Genomic DNA, 19,026 nt, shown 5'->3' on the forward strand with positions numbered 1-19,026 from the left:
ATAAGCACCCTGTATGAAACCCTAAACGGGCTTAAGTAACACCTCAGCTGCTGGCAATGCCCACCAGCAACAGGCACTATTCCATCTGCCAGCCTTTCATGCCGCAATGGAATTACCCCCCATTTTCAAAACACATCCAAATTTGTCACTTATGCTACTTTAAAATGCTCACAAGTGTATTGCAAATGCTCTACCATGCACACCTGGCAAGAGAAAAACAAAAAAACCCCAAAACTTCGAAGCAAGTAAGCAGACGGTTACCTTTGCTGAAGACAGTAAACTCACTGCCTGCTTTCTGGAAACCATTTTCTAAACATTTCTAAATTGAGACATCTATGTTCATCAAACAATCATGTAGAGAGAAGTAGTGTTGTCTACATTGCTTTTTTTTTTTATTAGCTGAAAATATGATTTTTATTGTTATAGCATAAAACAGCTAGATGCAATACTGCTGCACCCTGAGTTCAGACCATCATAGAGCTCACTGCAGAGCAGGAATTCACATTTTAACACTGCTGGAGAAAGCATTAAAATAACTCTAGCAAAAGAAACCTGAGGCAGCAACTGCTGATTTGCTTACACAGTAAGAAGTCTGGGACAGAGACAGCATGTGACACTTTCCTTCAGCCAAAACACACAGCAACAGTTTTCCATGCTAATGAAGCTCCTTCTGGTGCATGACATTACCTGACCCTGCCAGAGACAGAAGGGTACAGGAAGCTCACTCCTAGACTCCTGCTAACACTCTGTGGAGCTTTCAGAAGCAGGGTCGAACTTCCCTTTCTCTGGAATGATACCCAAATCTCCCTAAGCAAACTGTGTGAGATCTTCTACAGTAAGTTCAGACTGGACTACAAACACCTCAGCCTAGCAACACATGCTTTCCCCAACGTCTTAAATGTATCCCATAACTGAAGATGGAAGGTTAACACTCTCAGTTACTTTCAGCAGTGGGTTCTTCTCACCACCAAAACCAAAAGATCATTAATGAGCCTGCTCCAAAAGTCACTAAAGTTAATACAAAGTCATACACTTAACATGGATAAAGATGACTAAAACAAATTTTAACAGAGTTGCTCATAACAACGTTAATAACTTTGGACTTTTCATCCTTTGGACACCTATCTATCCCAGCTGGGACTAATTTAGCAAAATTGAAAATCTGGGACATAAACTTGAAGCTGAGATAGTGCACCAATTTCTGCCTTGTGTAAAAGCCCAGATCATTTAAGAAATGAGAAAAACAAAAGCATTTCTGAAAATTAAATTAAGATGCACACAAAAAACATTAGAAGCAAACAGTTTTCAATGTAAACTGTATTGGAGCAACAATGACTGGCAAGGTAGTCTTCATACAGAAAAAATAAAGACTATATTGTTCAGAACTAGATTTATAATATTATGTTCACCTTGAAGCAAACACAGAATTCATCAAATTAAGATTTATTTCATCATGAATCTATGGACATAATTTGACTTAATGTCTTGTATGTAAAAGCCTTCCTATGCCAGAAAAGCACATTTTACAGGCAAGATATCAAAGAAAGAAGAAAAAAAAAAAAAAAGAAAGCCACCAAAACACACCAAGCTTAATGTGCTTGACTTTTTATACCTCAATCCTAAACACCACAGCTCTGATCTGAAGCTAGTTGCAGCCAATAGCAGATTTTCTGTTGCCTTCACCAGTTTTCAGGCAGGCTTACTTAACTGAAAACAACTGTCACAGCAAAAGCGATGAGAGTCAAGCAGTAGAAACTAAGTTCACTCCATTTTCTTATATAAATAAACACAAACATTGGCTTCCATTGAAAGACTGATTGCTGATCTCTTTGGTTTTAATGTAACAATGAAGAAAACATGATCCTGGCAGATAGACAGAAACCCAACCTGAAATATGTAACATTCAGCATTACATGGCGTATTATGTTCCATCCAACCCTGACCAACATTTCTTCATGGTATGTCAGAGTATCTGAAGACAGACTAAATCTTTCCAGCCCTCCCTGTTTCAACATTTGCCAAAGTCATCACCAGAAGTATATGCTTGCCACAATCCAATAGGAGTGAAATGAATCCCCCTTTCTTGGTTAGGGATAATGAAGAAAAGGAACTGAACATATATAAAGAAATGAACTGGTATCTTCCCCTCACAAAGGAACATCTGAGCCTCCAGAGCAAAAACATCTGTGAACTTTTAATACCTAAAGATTATTTCCTTCTTGCCTTTAAGCACTTGCTCTTCCAGCAAATACACACAGTTCTGAGCTGCTATGCCAAGTTTACTAATACACACAAAGAAGCATTTAATCAAGGTGCTAGTGGGATGATGCTAAGAGTAAGAAGAAAACTCTCAATTCATCATCAGCAACAAGCTGTGTCCTTCACTAGCACAACAGTCAGAGAGCTGGGGCATAACACAGAGGGCTTTTTATAACAGAAAGAAAGAAAAAGCACAACGCCATTTGCACATTTTCTTGGCTTTTTATTATCACTCCTAACTAAATGGTTACCACAGGTTTGTTCGGTTTTTTTTCTTCCTATCACACCACTCATAAATAAAACATTTTGGCCTGTAGCTCTTTACAAAGATAACAGCAAGATCAAGGATGCTTCCCACCCACCCCACTTCCCTGGAATCTGTTGAATGAGCAAGTATAAACCTTTGATTTCTTCAAAACTATGCACGTTACAGGCAGAGTAATGGCATCCTGCTATATTTAATTTAAAGAGAAACTCTAACATCTTCAGAATTTTTCTGAACAAAATCACTGGGCTCAATAAATTTTTTGGGTCCCATGTTTTGCCCAAGACCAAAAGAAAACATAATGCGTGCAATTCTGTCTCAACGTGATGCCTTAAAGATGCCAGCTCACAATGCTGGTCTCAGAGAAAAAGGAATGGCTTGATCAAAACAGACCACATCACAGAGCACTACTCTGCACAACTACAAATGCATGTGGCCAACTTCCTCACAGAAAAATATTCCATAAAATTGAAGCCTGGATCGCAGGCATCACATGCCAAGGAAAGAAATGCTGCACTAATGCCCATTTTTTTTCCTTGTACTTATAAAAAGCCTCTATACTCAAGCCTTCTTTCTGAAGGTGTTCTCTCTGAAAACGTTTTTGTTTTTAACTGCCATCAGACTGTGAAGTCAGGCTTTAGTGTGCCTTCCTCCAATAGCCTTCAAATTAATTATTTTTAATATCTTTGGTACAGCTGACTACACACAAACTTGGCCGGTCTCTGTGCGTGCCTCCCACAGGCTCTGGAATAACCATCTACTTGGACTGTTCAAGTTCTACTTTCTGCATTCCTGGTCTCAATTCTCAACTTAAGACTACTCCCAGCATGATTTAAATTATATTATAAAGCTCACATTCAGATCAACTTCAGTAAACATGAACAACTTGGGTTAAAACATTCAGGAAGTCATAAAATTTGGTATGCAGGAATCTTTTCAAGGCTCTCAAAACTAGGTTACAGTAAGATATTATGAAATTATTTTAAAACAGCTCATAAAAACCTCATTTTCTGATTTGCTGTCAATGGGGTCATATTAGTGTCACCAGTAAATACATGTATTTGCCTTTTCTTTTCTGTCTTGCAGAAACAGATAAATCTCATTCCAGCATCAGCAGTGAGGAATCTGGAAAATCACCCAGCTTTCCAACAAACGTAAAGACCTTCTCATTGCTGTAATCCACCCACTGTCTTTTCTGAAAGCCTTGTTCTAGCACAAGCATTTCACTGATTTGAAATAACCTGCAGAAACATCAGGAAGAGCCAAGTGAGCCAGGGCCCATTAACATGTACTGTACTCAGCAAACATCTGTAATAAAAGCACATTGTATTGCTCTATTTTCAGCTGGGAACAAAGAGGATGAAACTGGTTGCTCTGAGTACATAACCTAAAGGGAAAGGGGAACAAATGGTCCACACCTCTTCTCTGGGAAAGGGCATTTGAGGCACACCTCTAGATTAAAACAGACAAAAGAAAGGGAAGGGAGAAAACAGGGTTTCACAGGCTGGAGTTAGCACTCACCTAGGAATACTTCACCACTCATGATATTTATACTGAGTTTGGGTTAAATGAGATGGGCTTTTAACATTCTCTCACTCATCCTTCCAGTGTATGGAATCTATTTGTAGCTCTGCTAAGGCTGCATCAATGCTCTGCTCTCTTCATAAGCTGCTCAGGGATGTTAATGCCAAAGATTTTTCAAATGCACTGATAGTACTTTAGGCCAGATGTCAAATATAAGCTTTTTTTGTACAATACCCCACAAAATAAAAGTAACAGTCCTTCTTCCACCTCTAACCAGAGAAAGGTGAAAAGGTAAGAAACGGGTCCCCTCCTCAGTGTCAAAGAGGACTAAATGTGCATTCAATAGAAAACACTTGGCTGAGGAAAAAAGAAATTCTGCTCAAAGAACTACAGCAGTAAATAAAGATTACAAAGACAGAACAGAGGCACCACAAAGAAGGCATTTTTAACAAGTTGGGAATGTTGTTATTGCCAGTATTTTTCAGTTAGTGCAGTCTCCTCAACTGGTAAATTCAGATTTTACTTCAGGCAAACACAGGTACAACAGGAACTAGGATGGGTTGTGTACCTAATTACAAGACCTGGTGTATAAACTACTGTTCCTGCCTAATACATATTAAAAATATAAAGCTGCCCATAGTACCAGGCTTCTCTTTTGTGAAAAATCTCACAACTACTCATTGCATTATAAGCTGCTAAAATTTAAAACTTCACTTATCCAAGTTGCCAAATCCCAACACAAGTATCATACCAGGAAATGTTTTACATTACAGCTGAAGGAAGCCATAAGCTGATAACGTGTCCATCAGCATAAATCTGTATCTCTGTAACTTACAATCTGCCTCCCAATTCAAATTATTTTAATTTTTTCAATTATTTTCACATGTTTTAATACTTTTCCACAGTGTTATTATATTTGTATTTGGCTTGACTTGGTATTTTTTCGCACTTCAGTGATTAGAAACTATCATTTCCTTTTTCTTTAGTTTTAAACAACCCTCCTCCACCCCGACAGTGTAATTTAAAAGTACTAAATCTCACTACAGGATCTTTAAGCTATGGAAAAAAATAGAAAGGATTTGTTACAGTAAAACTTAATTCTGAGAACAGTTCTTGCTAGGTGTGATGATGTCACTTTACTCACTTCCCACATGAGCCTGCAGTCTGTGTTCTCATCCAGTTCCTGCGGCATTCGTTTCTCCCCCGCAAAGGGACCAAATTTTTCACCCTAAGGAATAATTATCAAAGAGAAAGAATCAGTAGGGGTAAAAAAGAAAAAGGCAAGTGAATCACCAATCTCCAACAGAGCAATTTTTAGCTTCAAACAGAAAAGGAGAGTTTTCCTTTATTGTCCTACTATATGCCAAGAAGGTGCACATCCTTGAGGGTTCAACTTGAAGCTCATTCCCATTCTTTTCATACTTTGGAGAATCTCATAAAACCATACCTTCCCTCTGCACGCTTATTTCTCCTTTGGGAAGCCGGATTTTTCTTTATCTTAAATAAGGATGAAATTTACAAGTCAAATTTCTTACATTTCTTACAAAATTTTCAGGAAGCACCTTGCAACAGCCATCCAACTAAAACAAAGAATCTGGCAAGCACCAAGTTTACATTAGATTTATTTGTGAGATTATTTGCAACGCTACTTTTTGAAGTGCCACAAATCAAAACACTGAATAACTGAGGGCTTGATCAGACAGAGAGATTTGTTTAAAAATGTAAGGGAGTATGCACGTGCTTATGAATTAATTTGAGCCTTCATAAACAAAATTAAAATGTTATACCACCTGCTAGTCATAACACCCGCTGTGAAAGCATCCATTGATATGTTCTTCCAAAAGTATTTGGCATCAGGGGTTTTTTCCTGCACAGACGTCACAGGAACAGGAGCAGCAGGGCAAAATAATTAAATAGGACTTTCTTCTTCCACAGGCCCAGCTTCCCCCCACGCACGCTGCCTTGTCCTTATTTGCACGGACAGGCCCTAAAACCTGGAATGCAGGATGCTGTGTTCCTTCAGGCAGCATTCAGATCCAAAAGCATGTATACTTGTAAGTATTGAAGACTATGGGTATATATTAAAAAGCAACTTCGGTGTTTCTTTAAAAAACAACAGAATTTTGGTTAATAAAAGTATTGATCTTGTCCACAAATCCCTTCCTCCAGGCACATTCCATATTCCCAGTAATAGCCTGCTATGTGCTTCCCTTCTTGCTTAGTTTTTACAGGTTGCCTACAGGTAAAAGAGAAAAAAGTGGAATGGAAAACATCCAGGATCATCCCTCTTGGAAACAAATCAAATTAAAAAAAAAAAAAAAAAATCCTTGTATTTAAAATTCAACCTGAAGTGGTAATAAACAAAGGAAAAGAAAATTGGCATTGCAGAATGAAGCAACAGAACTGAGAAGTAAATTTTTAAACGTGTGATGCCTTAGGTTTTAACTTTTATATTTTTCAAATCCTGTACTGCCTACTGTGTAACTCTGAAGTTTTGTGCGGCCTGTTAACTTCTGCTCTCTTTTGCTGGTTAGATGTAACAAACCCCCTCTAAGTTTGCACTTCAAGGACACCTTGTCGTCCCAGGCCCCAAAATATGTAAACAAAAAGCCTTTGAGAGGAGGGGAAAACTTGGGGTAATTACATCATTAACTGAAATTATAACTGGACAATTAACCCTGATACGCAAATGGACCAAACTTACAGAAGTGTGAAGAATCAGTGACACGGGTGTCCATCTTGACTGCCCAAGGTGTACCTTTGAAGGCCCTTCAAATAAATACTTAACTTTATTCTCTTAATCTTCTCTAACCTCTGTTTTTAGGTAGCCACTTCAAGGCATCATGTACACAAAGAACATTTCACTACAAGGAGCCGCAAAGCAGAAGGTAAAAAGACAGGAACAGCGGAATTCAGCAACTGGAGCCCAGAGCAGCAAAGGAGCCAAACAGGGGCAGTGACAGCAAACACTGGCACTCTGGGACTTCATGTCCTTCCTTCTCATTGATTTCCATACCACCCTTCATCATTTTGTTGATAAATAATGGCAGAGTTCCTCCCCTACCAGTTTTTCAAATCCTAGGATTTAATACTGAGGCTGAAACTTCCTCCTTGTCTTACCTCATCAGCAAAGGAGGTGGAAACAGGTAAATACAGCTGTATGTGTACAGCACCTATAGTGTCAATTTCACCCATCCCTGAAGCCCACAGCACGGCTGGGATGAAGCACAGTAACAGCTCAGACCAAGAAACACCACACATCATTCCCATCTCAGCTACTCCAAACCAGGAAATCCCTACTGCAGTATTCAAGACCTTCTGGAAGCTCAGAACCACGGCAAAAGCAACATGTCCACCAACACAGAGTAACTGTAATTACATTAGGTGATGCAGTAGGTGATGCAGATTTCTAAGCACTTTTTATGGCTTCTCAAATTCAGAGGGAAACCAAAACCTGATGTCTTGGAACACAAGGGTCCATGGGGATAAGTGAAATTATTTGTTTAGCCTTTCAGATAATTTTCTTCATGTATACATATATATACACACACACACACACATTATTCCTGGTTAATAAACATGCTGTTATATGCCAACACACATTAATCAAGAACATACTCAAGACTTCAACGTCCCCTCTGATCAACGTGAGGCATACAGCACAGTCTGAAGTCAGAGAAATGATTCAGTATATACAAGCACATTTTTCCAATGCTGAAAAAGCTATATTCAACAGTTGCTTCCAAAAAAGCAGCAATGACTAATCTTCCAGCCACAGCAAAACACTAAGAAATGCAGTGGCTCTCTGATGATTACACCAAGAGCCTCCTGATGCTGGTGCTCTGTAGCCTGAGGCCAGCTGCTGGAAAACAGAAAGTACACAGGAATCATAGCTTTGTTAAGGTAACAAAACAGAAAGTTTCCACCTTTTATGATTACAAACAAAAACCTGAAAGCCCCACATGCCTGAAGGTGCACAAGCAGATGGTAGGCAGCAGCAGTTCAGAATGTACTATTACCAAGACTTTGCTAACAGCAGAATTTTCAGAGGCCTCCACAGCACTTGGAGAGCTGGTACTGCAATTTCTGATTATAAGGTCTCTCAAGGTTTTCTTTTACTTTCAGTTCAGACAACTGCAATTGTGTGACAGCAACGGAGAGAAAACAGTGAAGCATTTCCTACTCAGCAACACAGGCCTTACTTCACAATTAAGTGTCACATTCAACACCTCCTCCCAACCCCAGAACTCCACGGAATTAATTGAACAGCTCTAGGTTACGCTTTATCACAGCCATGAAGTGCAGTTCTTCTGTCTCATTACTCAACAGGAAACATATTAAGAGCACTACAGATGTGAATTTTCTTTCCATGGAAAAGAGTAACATGGAGTCTGGCTGTGTCCAATGTACCACCTGCATTATTTACACACCCACCCTTCACCCAACAGAGAACTCAGTACTTAGGCCCCCAACAAATTTTAGGAGTATCTTCTAATAAACCACAGAGCAACTCAAGAGTCGGTTCCTCTGCCTTTACTTCTGATCAGGGCACACCACAGCCATTTGTGCTACCAGCACAGAAGGTTCCCTGCCAAAGGACAGGTCTGTAACCAACACTGTCATCAGACACTCCCAATACAAACAGACTCTACTACAACTGCCTCTGCCTTTACCTTCTGCAGTCCACATGAAGTACACACCACACCTGCAACACTTTTTCTAGGTGCCTGCACAGCTCTGATCTCACACACTTTGTCCGTATGAAGTTCAAAAGTGAGGTGGAATAATTCAGGCAGGAAAATGCTCTACTTGTCCCAGCATGCAACTCCAATGGTTCAACTGACACCAGTGTGAAGCATGAAAGCTCAGACCCCCACCTCTGAACTCAGGATGCTGATTCCCATAAGTTTCACTCCAGAGCTCACTCTATTTCTGAGTCCAGGGATTAACCAATGCTAACAGTGTACAACCTTCCTTGCTGTGTGAACCCACAAAGTTTTCAAATGAAACTTCAGAACCTCCATAGAGAAGTCTTAAAAACCAAACTATTTAAAATTGTTCCCCTTCCAGCTCTGCCCTTAACATTCAGGGACACCTTAAAAATGTGACACCTCCACCCCATCGTGTCAAAGTCCTGTTGATGAAACCACTGAAAAATTAGAAAAAAAAATTCAGAGCCAAAACGAGGACAAAGATGGAAAGCAAAACACACAAAACACAGAGAAGAGTATACTAATGATAGGTTCGTCGTTTTGGTATGCCTTTATGTGTCCTAACAAGCCACCTAGACAGTCTCAGCTGGAATTCCAGACTATCAAGAGACTTTCAATTATGAGGTGTGAAGGGGCATCACCTGGTTGGGATATGAGACCCGGTTCAGCAGAATGACATCGTTCAGAGGCCTGGCTTTATTATGCCAAAACGAGGAATTAAATCATGATCCCGCCGAGCCCGAAGAGCCGTGAGGGGGGTGACAGGAGCCTGCGAACCCCGGGCGGCTCCCCCTCCCCTCAGAGTGCAGACCGTCAGGGAGGCGGTCCCGCCCGGGGGAGCGCTGCCCTCACAGCTGTGCCAGACACATAAACCAAGTTAAAAAAAAAAAAAAAGTTTTAAAAAAAGTCACAAAACGGGGAAAATAAAATTCCTCAGAGCAAATCCTCCGCCGGCCCCCGCGCCCCTTCCCGCCTGAGGCGGCAGCGCCCCGGGAGGCTCCTTGAAGCGGGAGGGGGGAGCGGCCGGGCGGTGCCTCCCGTGAGCAGAGGGAGCCCGGGCGGGCACAGCGCGGCTGAGGCGAACTTGGAGCGGGGCAGAGGGGCGGGAGAGCCGCCCAGCTCCCCGGTGATACGTGGCAGCCGCTCCCCGCCGGGCCGGGAGAGGCCGTCCCCCCGCCATCACCCACCTTCTTCACTCTGCGGGCCGTGTAGAGCCCCATCCCGTCCTGCACCCGGGACGACTTCAGGGCGAACCTATCCGGCACGTACATGCCCAGCATTTTTGCACCGAACTCGGGCCCCGCCGCCTGCTACCGGGGAGAAGGAAGAGGCTTACGGGGGACTTCCATCCCACCGGGAGCAGCGAGCGAGAGACCGGGGGAGGGGGCAGGAAGAGGGGCTGGATGCGGGGCTCTCCCGGCTCCTGAGGGGAGGGGCCAGCGCGCGGGACGGGGCGGGGCGGCCGCAGGGGGCGCGCGCGCCCGGCGGGGCAGTGGCGGGAACGGCGCCATGGCGGCGTCGTGAGGGGACGGCGGCGGGCGGCGGTGTCCCGCTCGGATTTATCCCCCTTCTTTGTGTTCCACCAATGCGTGAAGGCAGCTTCGCTTCGAAACCAAGTAATCCTTCACTTTCGGGGGTTGGTTTTGAGGGAACGCGGATCTAAAGCCAGAAATTGAGCATCCTTATGAACATGCAAACGTGACACTTCTTGTCTAAAAAATAAACATTTTGTATTTTCTTACAACATACCCAGCAAAGACGTGGTTTTCTCATTAAAACTATACAAAATGCCGTCGAAAAGAGAGGAGAAGTTCGATTTCAGCAGGTGACTAACATCACACCAGTATTTTTTCACAAAACTACAATATAGATTATAAATGTACATTATATATATGCACAATATACACTGACCACCTTCTAGAAAGCTGAATAGCTTTCTTGGAGATTTTTGGGATTTTCATTGATGCCATACTCATATTGTTGGCTCTCTAAACTGAAGTGGGGGTGCAGCTGGGAAAAGGAGTTGGTTATATCTGATTATGGAATTGAAAATAAGTGTGAAGGCATGTGAGGCAACCAGAAGGAAAAGGAAGAAGAGGGGAAAAAAACTATTTATAGATATATTTTAAAATCATGCTGCTAATAACAATAATTAAACCACTGGAGCGTAACAACCTCTTTTCTCTCTACCTCTTTCTACCTTAACAGATGTATTAATAGTAGAAGTTAAATATTAAAAGCTCCTAGTTTTCCACCCAAGCATTTGAAAAAATTTGTGCTGGTGTCATTTGGAAGGAATAAAAAAAATGTCCTGAATTTTAGTTACCACATGACAGTGAACAGATCATCATGAAAGTGCTTTGGATCAGCTGGATTTCTGCCCACCCCTAGGTGGGCATTTAGGGAGAAATTAAATTTTAAAAAGCCAGGTCTAGCTGAACATGCAACTCCCTTTGACTACTTTTTGTTCCTTTCTATATATTTCCACACAATGATGGCTTTTTGTGCTTATCATCTACAGTGCCATAATTTAGCTATCATAAAACTTTATAAGAAAAAATATTTACAAAGGTGATGTATATTCCCACCAACATGCACGTATATACAGAGAAGTTTATATAATACTGCATGATATTCAATATATGAGCAAATGCTCTGGTAAATTTGATGAAACCCTTAATTTGACAAGAAAAAAGGATGAAAGGCTCCAACAACATGGTTGAAAGAATAATTTTGAGAATGAAAACGTGCCAGACACATAGATTTTACACCTTGACTGATAGCCTGGACACTGTCTACTAATTTAGTAATAAAAAGGGAGCATCAAAATCGATAGAAATAAAAATTCTACCATCTCAAAAACAAATAAATTGAACTGACAGAAAATAAGTTGCCTGGGGCAATTGCTTCAGTTTTACAGCTAAGAGCAAAATTTAACTATTCTTTTCATTAAGATCCAGCTCAAAAGGTTTCACACGCATAATTGAACATAATGTTTTTGGAGACCAGAACACTTCTTTGATTGGATGCCAGTCTTTCTTAATATATATCAGATTAAAATGTTGGCATCATTTTGCCTGTCTCTGACCTTTTCCAAAGGTCATGAATATTCTAAAATCATTTTACACTTTATGAAGGCCTCAGTATTTTTCTCTTTAGAAGAGAAAAAAAAAAAAAGCACTTGGGGGTCCTTCATTTTGAAACTCGAAAGATTTCTTCTACATGATGTTCAAGGTAATAATACAGCACAATTCAGATGCATTTGTGTCTTGGTTTTAAGCTCTTTAAGTACACAATAACTGGGGTTTTTTTGTAAATTTCAGCCATTATTATTCTAATGTGGAATGCAGTTACCTGTGTCTTACTCTGTTTGAACAACTTAGAAAAAAAATGCTGTAGCACTGGACAAAACTGTCACCAGTCTTTTCTTTCATAGTGTATTGGTGGTGTGACATTGATCACATATTCACAACTGCCTGTCCACCTGTAGCAAAATACACTTTTCTCAGTTTAATCAGCCATTGACCCTAAAGCTGTAACTCATTTGCAATGCAGCACACAGAAACTGAACACGTTGGCCCTCTCTTTCTGCATGGCTCTATACAGAACCCCAAGGAGAAACACAAGAGCATCCAGCAGCCTTCAGATTTGAAGCCTTACACTGTCAAAATTCATTTGCTTAACTTCCTTGGAAAGGGAACAAGGTATTTTGAGATGGAAGCTCTTCTGTAGTCATGAAAGCTGCTGTGCCCCAAATGAAATGCCGTGGCAGGAATCCACCTGTGTGGACAAACAAAATAATTGCAAGAGTTTTTGTCTGGAGTTACAGTACTTGCTGCAACATCATACCAGAGGCACGGTATGTTGCTCCCTCCACTCGAGGATCAGCTAATTAAGTGTCATACTCAATATGTCACATTCTAACAAACAAAAGGATCTAAGACCGAAACGGTCTTCAAGATGCCAGAAGTAAACGTGCCAGCCCCTGAAGTGTCCAGCAGCTTAGAAGGAAAATGTGTTCTCCAAGAAGAAAGGATGGCTTTTCGCCGCTAATCCCTTGTTTAGATGGTGTAGTATCATCTCTAAAACTTTTCAGGGACTTCACATTTCTATCCTCCCTCCTCCTGCTCGGCAGGCAGTTGGACAGAAATCAGAGAGGCTAAGAGTTTTTTAATCCTTTCAAGGGTTCCTTGCATCAACCAGTATTAAAATATTAACTTTTCCAGCATCCATAGCAATGCCAGAATTAGATTCTGGCAGCTGATACACCTGAGAAAGGGTGTTATTCATGAAAATGGCTCCTCCCTCCCTGTTTGAACGTCCACTAGTCCACAAAACATTTCTGCACTGCAGTTTAATCAAGTTTGCAGGTATGTTTTGAAAACATCCTTCCTGAATCTATGGATCTCCTCTCCAACCTCATCCAATTCCTCTTAACCTGGTATGATCAGGAGCTGCTCTTTCAAAGCAAATCTTTGTCGTATCTGGGTTGTAGCCCAGGTGCAGGACATGTACAATATTGTCAGACTGTTTCCTCTTAGTTCATGTATACCTGCACATTTCCAGTGTGCAAATAATGCTTAGCTTTGACCAGGAATGCAAGGGTTTCAGTCAGGTGTTTCCCTGGAATTTGCCAAGCCCCTTTCTCTGACTAGGTACAAAGTCCTTAACTTCATTTGGGACCATTGTTCTTTTTTTCACGGTGACTTCCCAGACCTTCCACACGGCAGTGCCTGGACCAGGATGGAAATGGGGTTTGCACTGACTCGTTTTGCATTGAAAGTGTTCAGAAAGGAAAGGTTCCAGCTTGTCTCATGGCAGAGTCTCAGTGAAAGATGGGAAGAGGAATAGCATACAGACCTCTCAGGGTTGAGGTTTTTTTCCTTTTCTCAGTTGTACAGAGTTCCACTTAGAAAAAAAATCTACCAGAGCTTAGTAAGACACCTTTAGAGCCCGCCCTGTGTTGGGGACAATGGCACCCTTGCCACCATAATCACCAGGCACAGGGACTCATAAGTACCTGGAACAAATTGTGTTGACATGGAGTCAAACCATATGTCAGACTACCAACTAAAAACTCAATCCCTTTTATGTAAAACAATCTACTTTCTGAAACAATTAAATGTGCCTTTTAAAAATATGACAAAAAGTCCCATCTACTCAGTGTCTTGGGGTTTTTTCCAGTTCTAACAGTGTTTGTTTTGTCTGTGTTTTTTGGTGCTCTGAAAAGCTTAAGTTGTTCTTTTCCTGATGCGCTTTGATTTGCTGAGCAAAATTCCTTTCAGAGCTATTTTTAAGGATTAGTTGGGGTTTTTTTTGTTTGTTTGGGTTTTTTTTTGGGGGGGTGGTTTTGCTGGTTTTTTTTTTTTTTTCTACACTGATTCTTTTGAAGTTTTTTTAATTCAGCAAACACTGCAACTAAAAAAATTATTTCCCTAGCAAAATCTCTCTTCTAATCAATGCACAGTTCATTTTTTGGGTTTTCTGTAAACTAATGTAGACTTCTTGTGTTGTGATGCTCAAGGTCATGCAAAACTTTAAATTATCAGATTGGTTTTAAACTTATGTCTCATTGTTTGCTTACATGCACAGAGTAGTTGCTGTCAGAATATCTCTCTCAGAAATACGAAATTCTAGAAGTTGGTGCCAGGATTACAGAGTTAAATTTTTTCTGCTTCTCCTTTGAATATACTAAAATTCAGACATTTGTATTTAGATTATTTCAGAAATTTGTATTTACATTCCCCAGCTGATGGCATATTAAGTGTTCACTTCTGTTGTTTGAGAGGGTTTTAAACTAGGGTTTAAAAGAAAAAGACAAAATTTAAAATAAGTAGCAGATTAAGCTAGTAATTCAGGTTTCACAGTGATAGACCTAAAAGTGATATAGGAAAGAAGTCTAAAAAGCAAGTAGAGAAGGGTTAAAAATACTTATTTTAAAACATTTAGTGTAAACCATCTCCATTAATTTCTTCAGAGACAGCAACTGACAGAAACACTTTATGTAGTAGCACATGAACTGGGCCACACCATAAAAGTGTCTTCCTCAACTCAGGAACGTCTCATTTCAGCTTGAGAGCGACTTCCCAAATTGACGTATCCCCCTCCCCCATTTTCCCTGTCAGCCCCTTCAGGATCATCTCAGCCTTTCCTTCATTAATGGAAAGTGACTTCCCCGATCCAGCCTCTCCCTGGTGAGCTACTTCCTTCAATCCTAACCATTCCCATACATGCCCTGTTGCATAAAGGTTATTCCTTCCCAGGCCCCATTTCCCATTACAGCCTTCTCTGGAGCTGATCCTGTGCTCCTTCTGGGAGCAATAAGCCTTAAACTTGCCTGCTTCCTCTTCTACTTGCTACCTAATCTTGAGAGGGATCTTCATGGAACAAGAGCTTCATCACCAAGCTGATTCCCGCTCTGTGCATTCTAGTTTTATTTGTTGAAAAAACATTGAAATTAGTCTCCCTTTCAGTACCTGCTCTGTGCCAGTCATTAACTCATCATATTTGGCAGTCCAGCCATACAACAAATTCTTTCTAAAACCTTGAAAGAGCTTTAATGCTGTGAAGTATTTTTCCACCATTCCTCAACAGGACATGAAGCTGGGACACCATGTTGGGTTTTCCTGTAGCAGGAAGACAGCTGACTACTATGAACTCACAGTGGTTTGCTGATATTATTCTAGCAGATGGATGACAAGTCTCATGACTGACCTCTGCCTTTCATGTCTGCCAGGTAGTGGTGGATATTCCTATTTTCACTTCTCCATGAATCTCCACTACTTTGAGTATCATTAAGCTGCTTCACAGAATGTTTTTAAATCCTTGGAGAATGGCTGTGTACACACAGAAGGTATTTCTCAGAACTGCTGGCTATGGAAAATTCATTTTGCCATTCTGAGCACACATTTTCACAATCTGTGCTGTCCATTGCTCAGAGAATTGTCTCAGGTCATCTTTCACATTATTATTATGTGCTTTGGCCTCCCTCTCTTCTTCCCATTCTCAGAAAAACAGCATTTGAGTTACCCTCTTTAACAGGATGAGTGTCCACTACCTTCTTACCTTTCATATTCAGCTGTGCCTGACCCACTGGTGGAGGGCTTAAACCCCCCAATTATCCACACTACAGATGTGTTCATTTCTTACTGAACTGGGAGCTGGAGCAACTTAATTCCCCTGGTCAGGAAACCTGGTCCCAGAAGAGAACAGTTTGCTCTAAGGCCTACAGGCAATGGGAACACCAACAGATCTGCATCACCGTGTTGGGGGGGCTAAACCTAATTCCCAGGTTCACCTAAGAGGCAATAGACCAGATTCTATATTCAAGTCTTGCACTGCAGTTGTCATACCAACTGCTTTCCCTTCTGACCCCTTTCCAGTCTTTTTACTCACATCTTGTCTTCATTTTGGCATTTCAGTATTCCTTTCTGCCGGAAAAACACCCTCAGCTTTCAGCTTCCCCTCATCCCCTTCAAAGAACCTAAAACTTCTTCTGTGAATCCTCTTCAGTGTACCACTTCAATCTTGTACACTTTGAATTCAAAGAGACCATGTTTCAAGGACCAGCACATGCCTCCAGTATTTACAGATCCCAATTATTTATTCCCCCACACACCTCTTTTATGAAGTGTTAAATTCACAGATATCAATGGTATTTGACTTGAGATACTACACAAAACCCAAGTGGCCAAACCATTAGGGGTTGAGGCAGTAGATTTGAAATGCAAGGGGAATTCCCACAGACACCAGGGATCTGGGAACTGGGATATTACTTGTAATGCTGTTGGATTTTTTTTTTTCCCCTGAGTTTTAGTTATTTTTAGAACAGCTGAAATCAACACACCATGTACTTTGACATCCATGTCCTAAGAGGCAATAGCACACACCAAAGTGAGAGCTATTGACTTAAGAATGGACAACAACTACGCTGAACATACCTTAATGTGTTTTTTGCTTCTCACTCTCCTCCCTGCCTGCCCTCTACAGAAGTCACTTTCTCAGTTAACAACATTTTCCCCCCAGAGATACTTCCTTCTCAGGACTCTTAACAAATTCCTCTGGAAGAATGGGAAATTCTTACTACTTTACCACAAGCCTAGAGGACAGACACTTTAAACTGCTCTGTGGATGTTAGCTCCACTCCATCCAAACACGTTCTGTTCTGAGAAAGAGCAGGTAGCTCTGAATATAAAAATTTTAAACGAATCTGGGAGTTTTCTACCTGTAGGCCTCAGCAGAACCAGCTTCAACAATACTTTTGGGCATGAACTGCTTTATAAAGCTTAAGGGCCTGAATAATCAGGGGCACCATATGCATGTTTAAGATGAACTGAGCCTAACAAAAACCAACCAAAAAAAAAATCAAACCACCAACATTTGTCAGGAATTAAGTTCTCATTAAACCGTGAAGGATGAGCATTTGAAAAAGGCTTCTCTGTTGAATTCCTCCATTTAAAAACTCTCATCCTCGTTATGTTCCATCTGACACCAGGGGTACTCAGCAGCTCTGTCCCAAACATCAAGATGTCAGACTAAACTCTAAAAATAGTAAGAATCATCAAGTCTATGACTCTGGCTCAAATGATTTTTGGATATTATTGCCAAGGTCTGCAAGGATCAATTGTAAATTTACTTTTGCACATTGGAAAAACAAATGATAAAGGAAAAATGAAGAAAACCAACAGCTATTTCAAAGATTAAGTTGTGTTCTTACAAATACTTCATAGTGAAATTACTCAGTTTTGAATAATTTTTCTTTATTCCCTTATTATTATGTTTTCGAAATTAAGCCAAAAATTAGAAATGTGTCCTTCCTTACAAGTAAGGATAGCATGATTCAGATAAATCCTCTCTTTCAGACAGAGCCTTCAGTTTAAACTTGACAGGTCTACTCAGCTTCACAAAGCAGAGATGTCTGGAGACTGAAGCGATTGGGGAGAGTGTGTCACGTGTCTCCCTCTCAGGAGCTACCTTCACTGTTCACTAGGAGCAGAAGGCCATTCAAACTCTTGATACACCTGCACTTTGGGGCAGAAGTTGATTTTGAGAGCAGATTAAAGTCCACAAGAAGTTCTGTAAGTATCTGAAATTAGTAGAGTAGGACCAATGGAAGAATGTTTGTGTCTGTATGTACAGATTAATCATTAGATTAATAAGAGCCTAAGTGTACTCTGAAAAGCAGGCTTTTTGAAGCAAAGCAATAGCTATAAAAGACATCTGTGAGATGCCTGCCACTTCCTTTCTGAAGTATTCATCCTTGGTTAACAAAACCCACAACTCCTGGGACTAAAGCTGAAGCTGGTTCTGCTTTTCCATGTGCAAAGCTTGCCTGTCCAAATGCTTCCCCTTAGCTCCAGTGAGTGCTCCTCTCTGGCATTTCAGAGAGCACAATGGCACCCCCCTGGGCCGGGCTGCAGCGAGTTTGGGTTGGAGATTGTTTGTGGGACGCCGTTCTATTTATCACACAATAGGGTTTCTGTTTCTCCCTCTGTTCCATTGTGCTCAATCACATGGGTTTTTTTTAAAGTTATGTTTTAAGTTATAGCCTGTCAGGCGCCCTGAGGCATTTGGACACTGGGTGCACCATAAATTTGAAGTTATTACTGTTCAGGATTGCCATAAATGAGTTAGTCATCTTTTCTCATAAGGCAACAAGGGAATGGGCCGAAAGTACAGGGCAGCTGCATCTTATTTAAAAGTGTGTCTTTCAAGAGGTACAAGACATTAACATGCCCTTTTGGAAATTATATGAAACTCTGCCCAAACTGTAATAAGTCATCACAGAAAGTCTGGAAGAAGCCCTGTCTGCACTCAAAGAGCAGCCACAGTTAGTCCCTGTACAACACGTCTGTGACCAACCTGCAGCCAGGCACACTTCCCTCCTCTGTTACTGGGGATGAAAAGCATTAACCTGCACAGAGTCAAAGGATACATCACAGCTGACATGCTCGTGCCTGAGCGAGGTTATCCTTACAGCACCAAGGGAGCCCTCGGGAGAATTGGCAGGGAAGGAAGCACAGTGAATGCAGAGCACTCAAAGTGCAGTTTCTGGTAGGATCCTGCCTCTCTAACCAGTGGATTTCTGAACCCACCAACCTGGTCCTCCCATAGCCACATCTATACACCCAGAGCCCCCAGGAGAAAACAGAAGCAGAGTCTTCATTTCCCCTGTCACCTTACTTGGAGAGAAACCATCTTTTTGCTCTTTGGAGTTGTTGAATTTCATTATTTGTGCAATACTTCTTGACACTGCATTACTTCCAT

The 19,026-nt window shown here is 41.1% G+C and overlaps 1 protein-coding gene across 1 annotated transcript in view; it reads right to left on the reverse strand.

Annotated features, from left to right (window-relative positions):
- Positions 1-10,040, reverse strand: part of PRDM5 (PR/SET domain 5) — a gene marked incomplete at both ends in the record, with an annotated part of 59,632 nt that extends 49,592 nt beyond the window's left edge. Inside the window, 2 exons of the mRNA XM_082282602.1 lie at positions 5,193-5,276; positions 9,948-10,040. Of these exons, the coding sequence (XP_082138728.1) occupies positions 5,193-5,276; positions 9,948-10,040 (177 nt within the window). The remainder of the gene's footprint in view (positions 1-5,192; positions 5,277-9,947) is intronic.
- Between the last annotated feature and the right edge of the window lie 8,986 nt (positions 10,041-19,026).

This window comes from Coloeus monedula, assembly GCF_965178545.1.
Source record: "Coloeus monedula genome assembly, chromosome: 5".
Classification (NCBI taxonomy): Eukaryota; Metazoa; Chordata; class Aves; order Passeriformes; family Corvidae; genus Coloeus; species Coloeus monedula.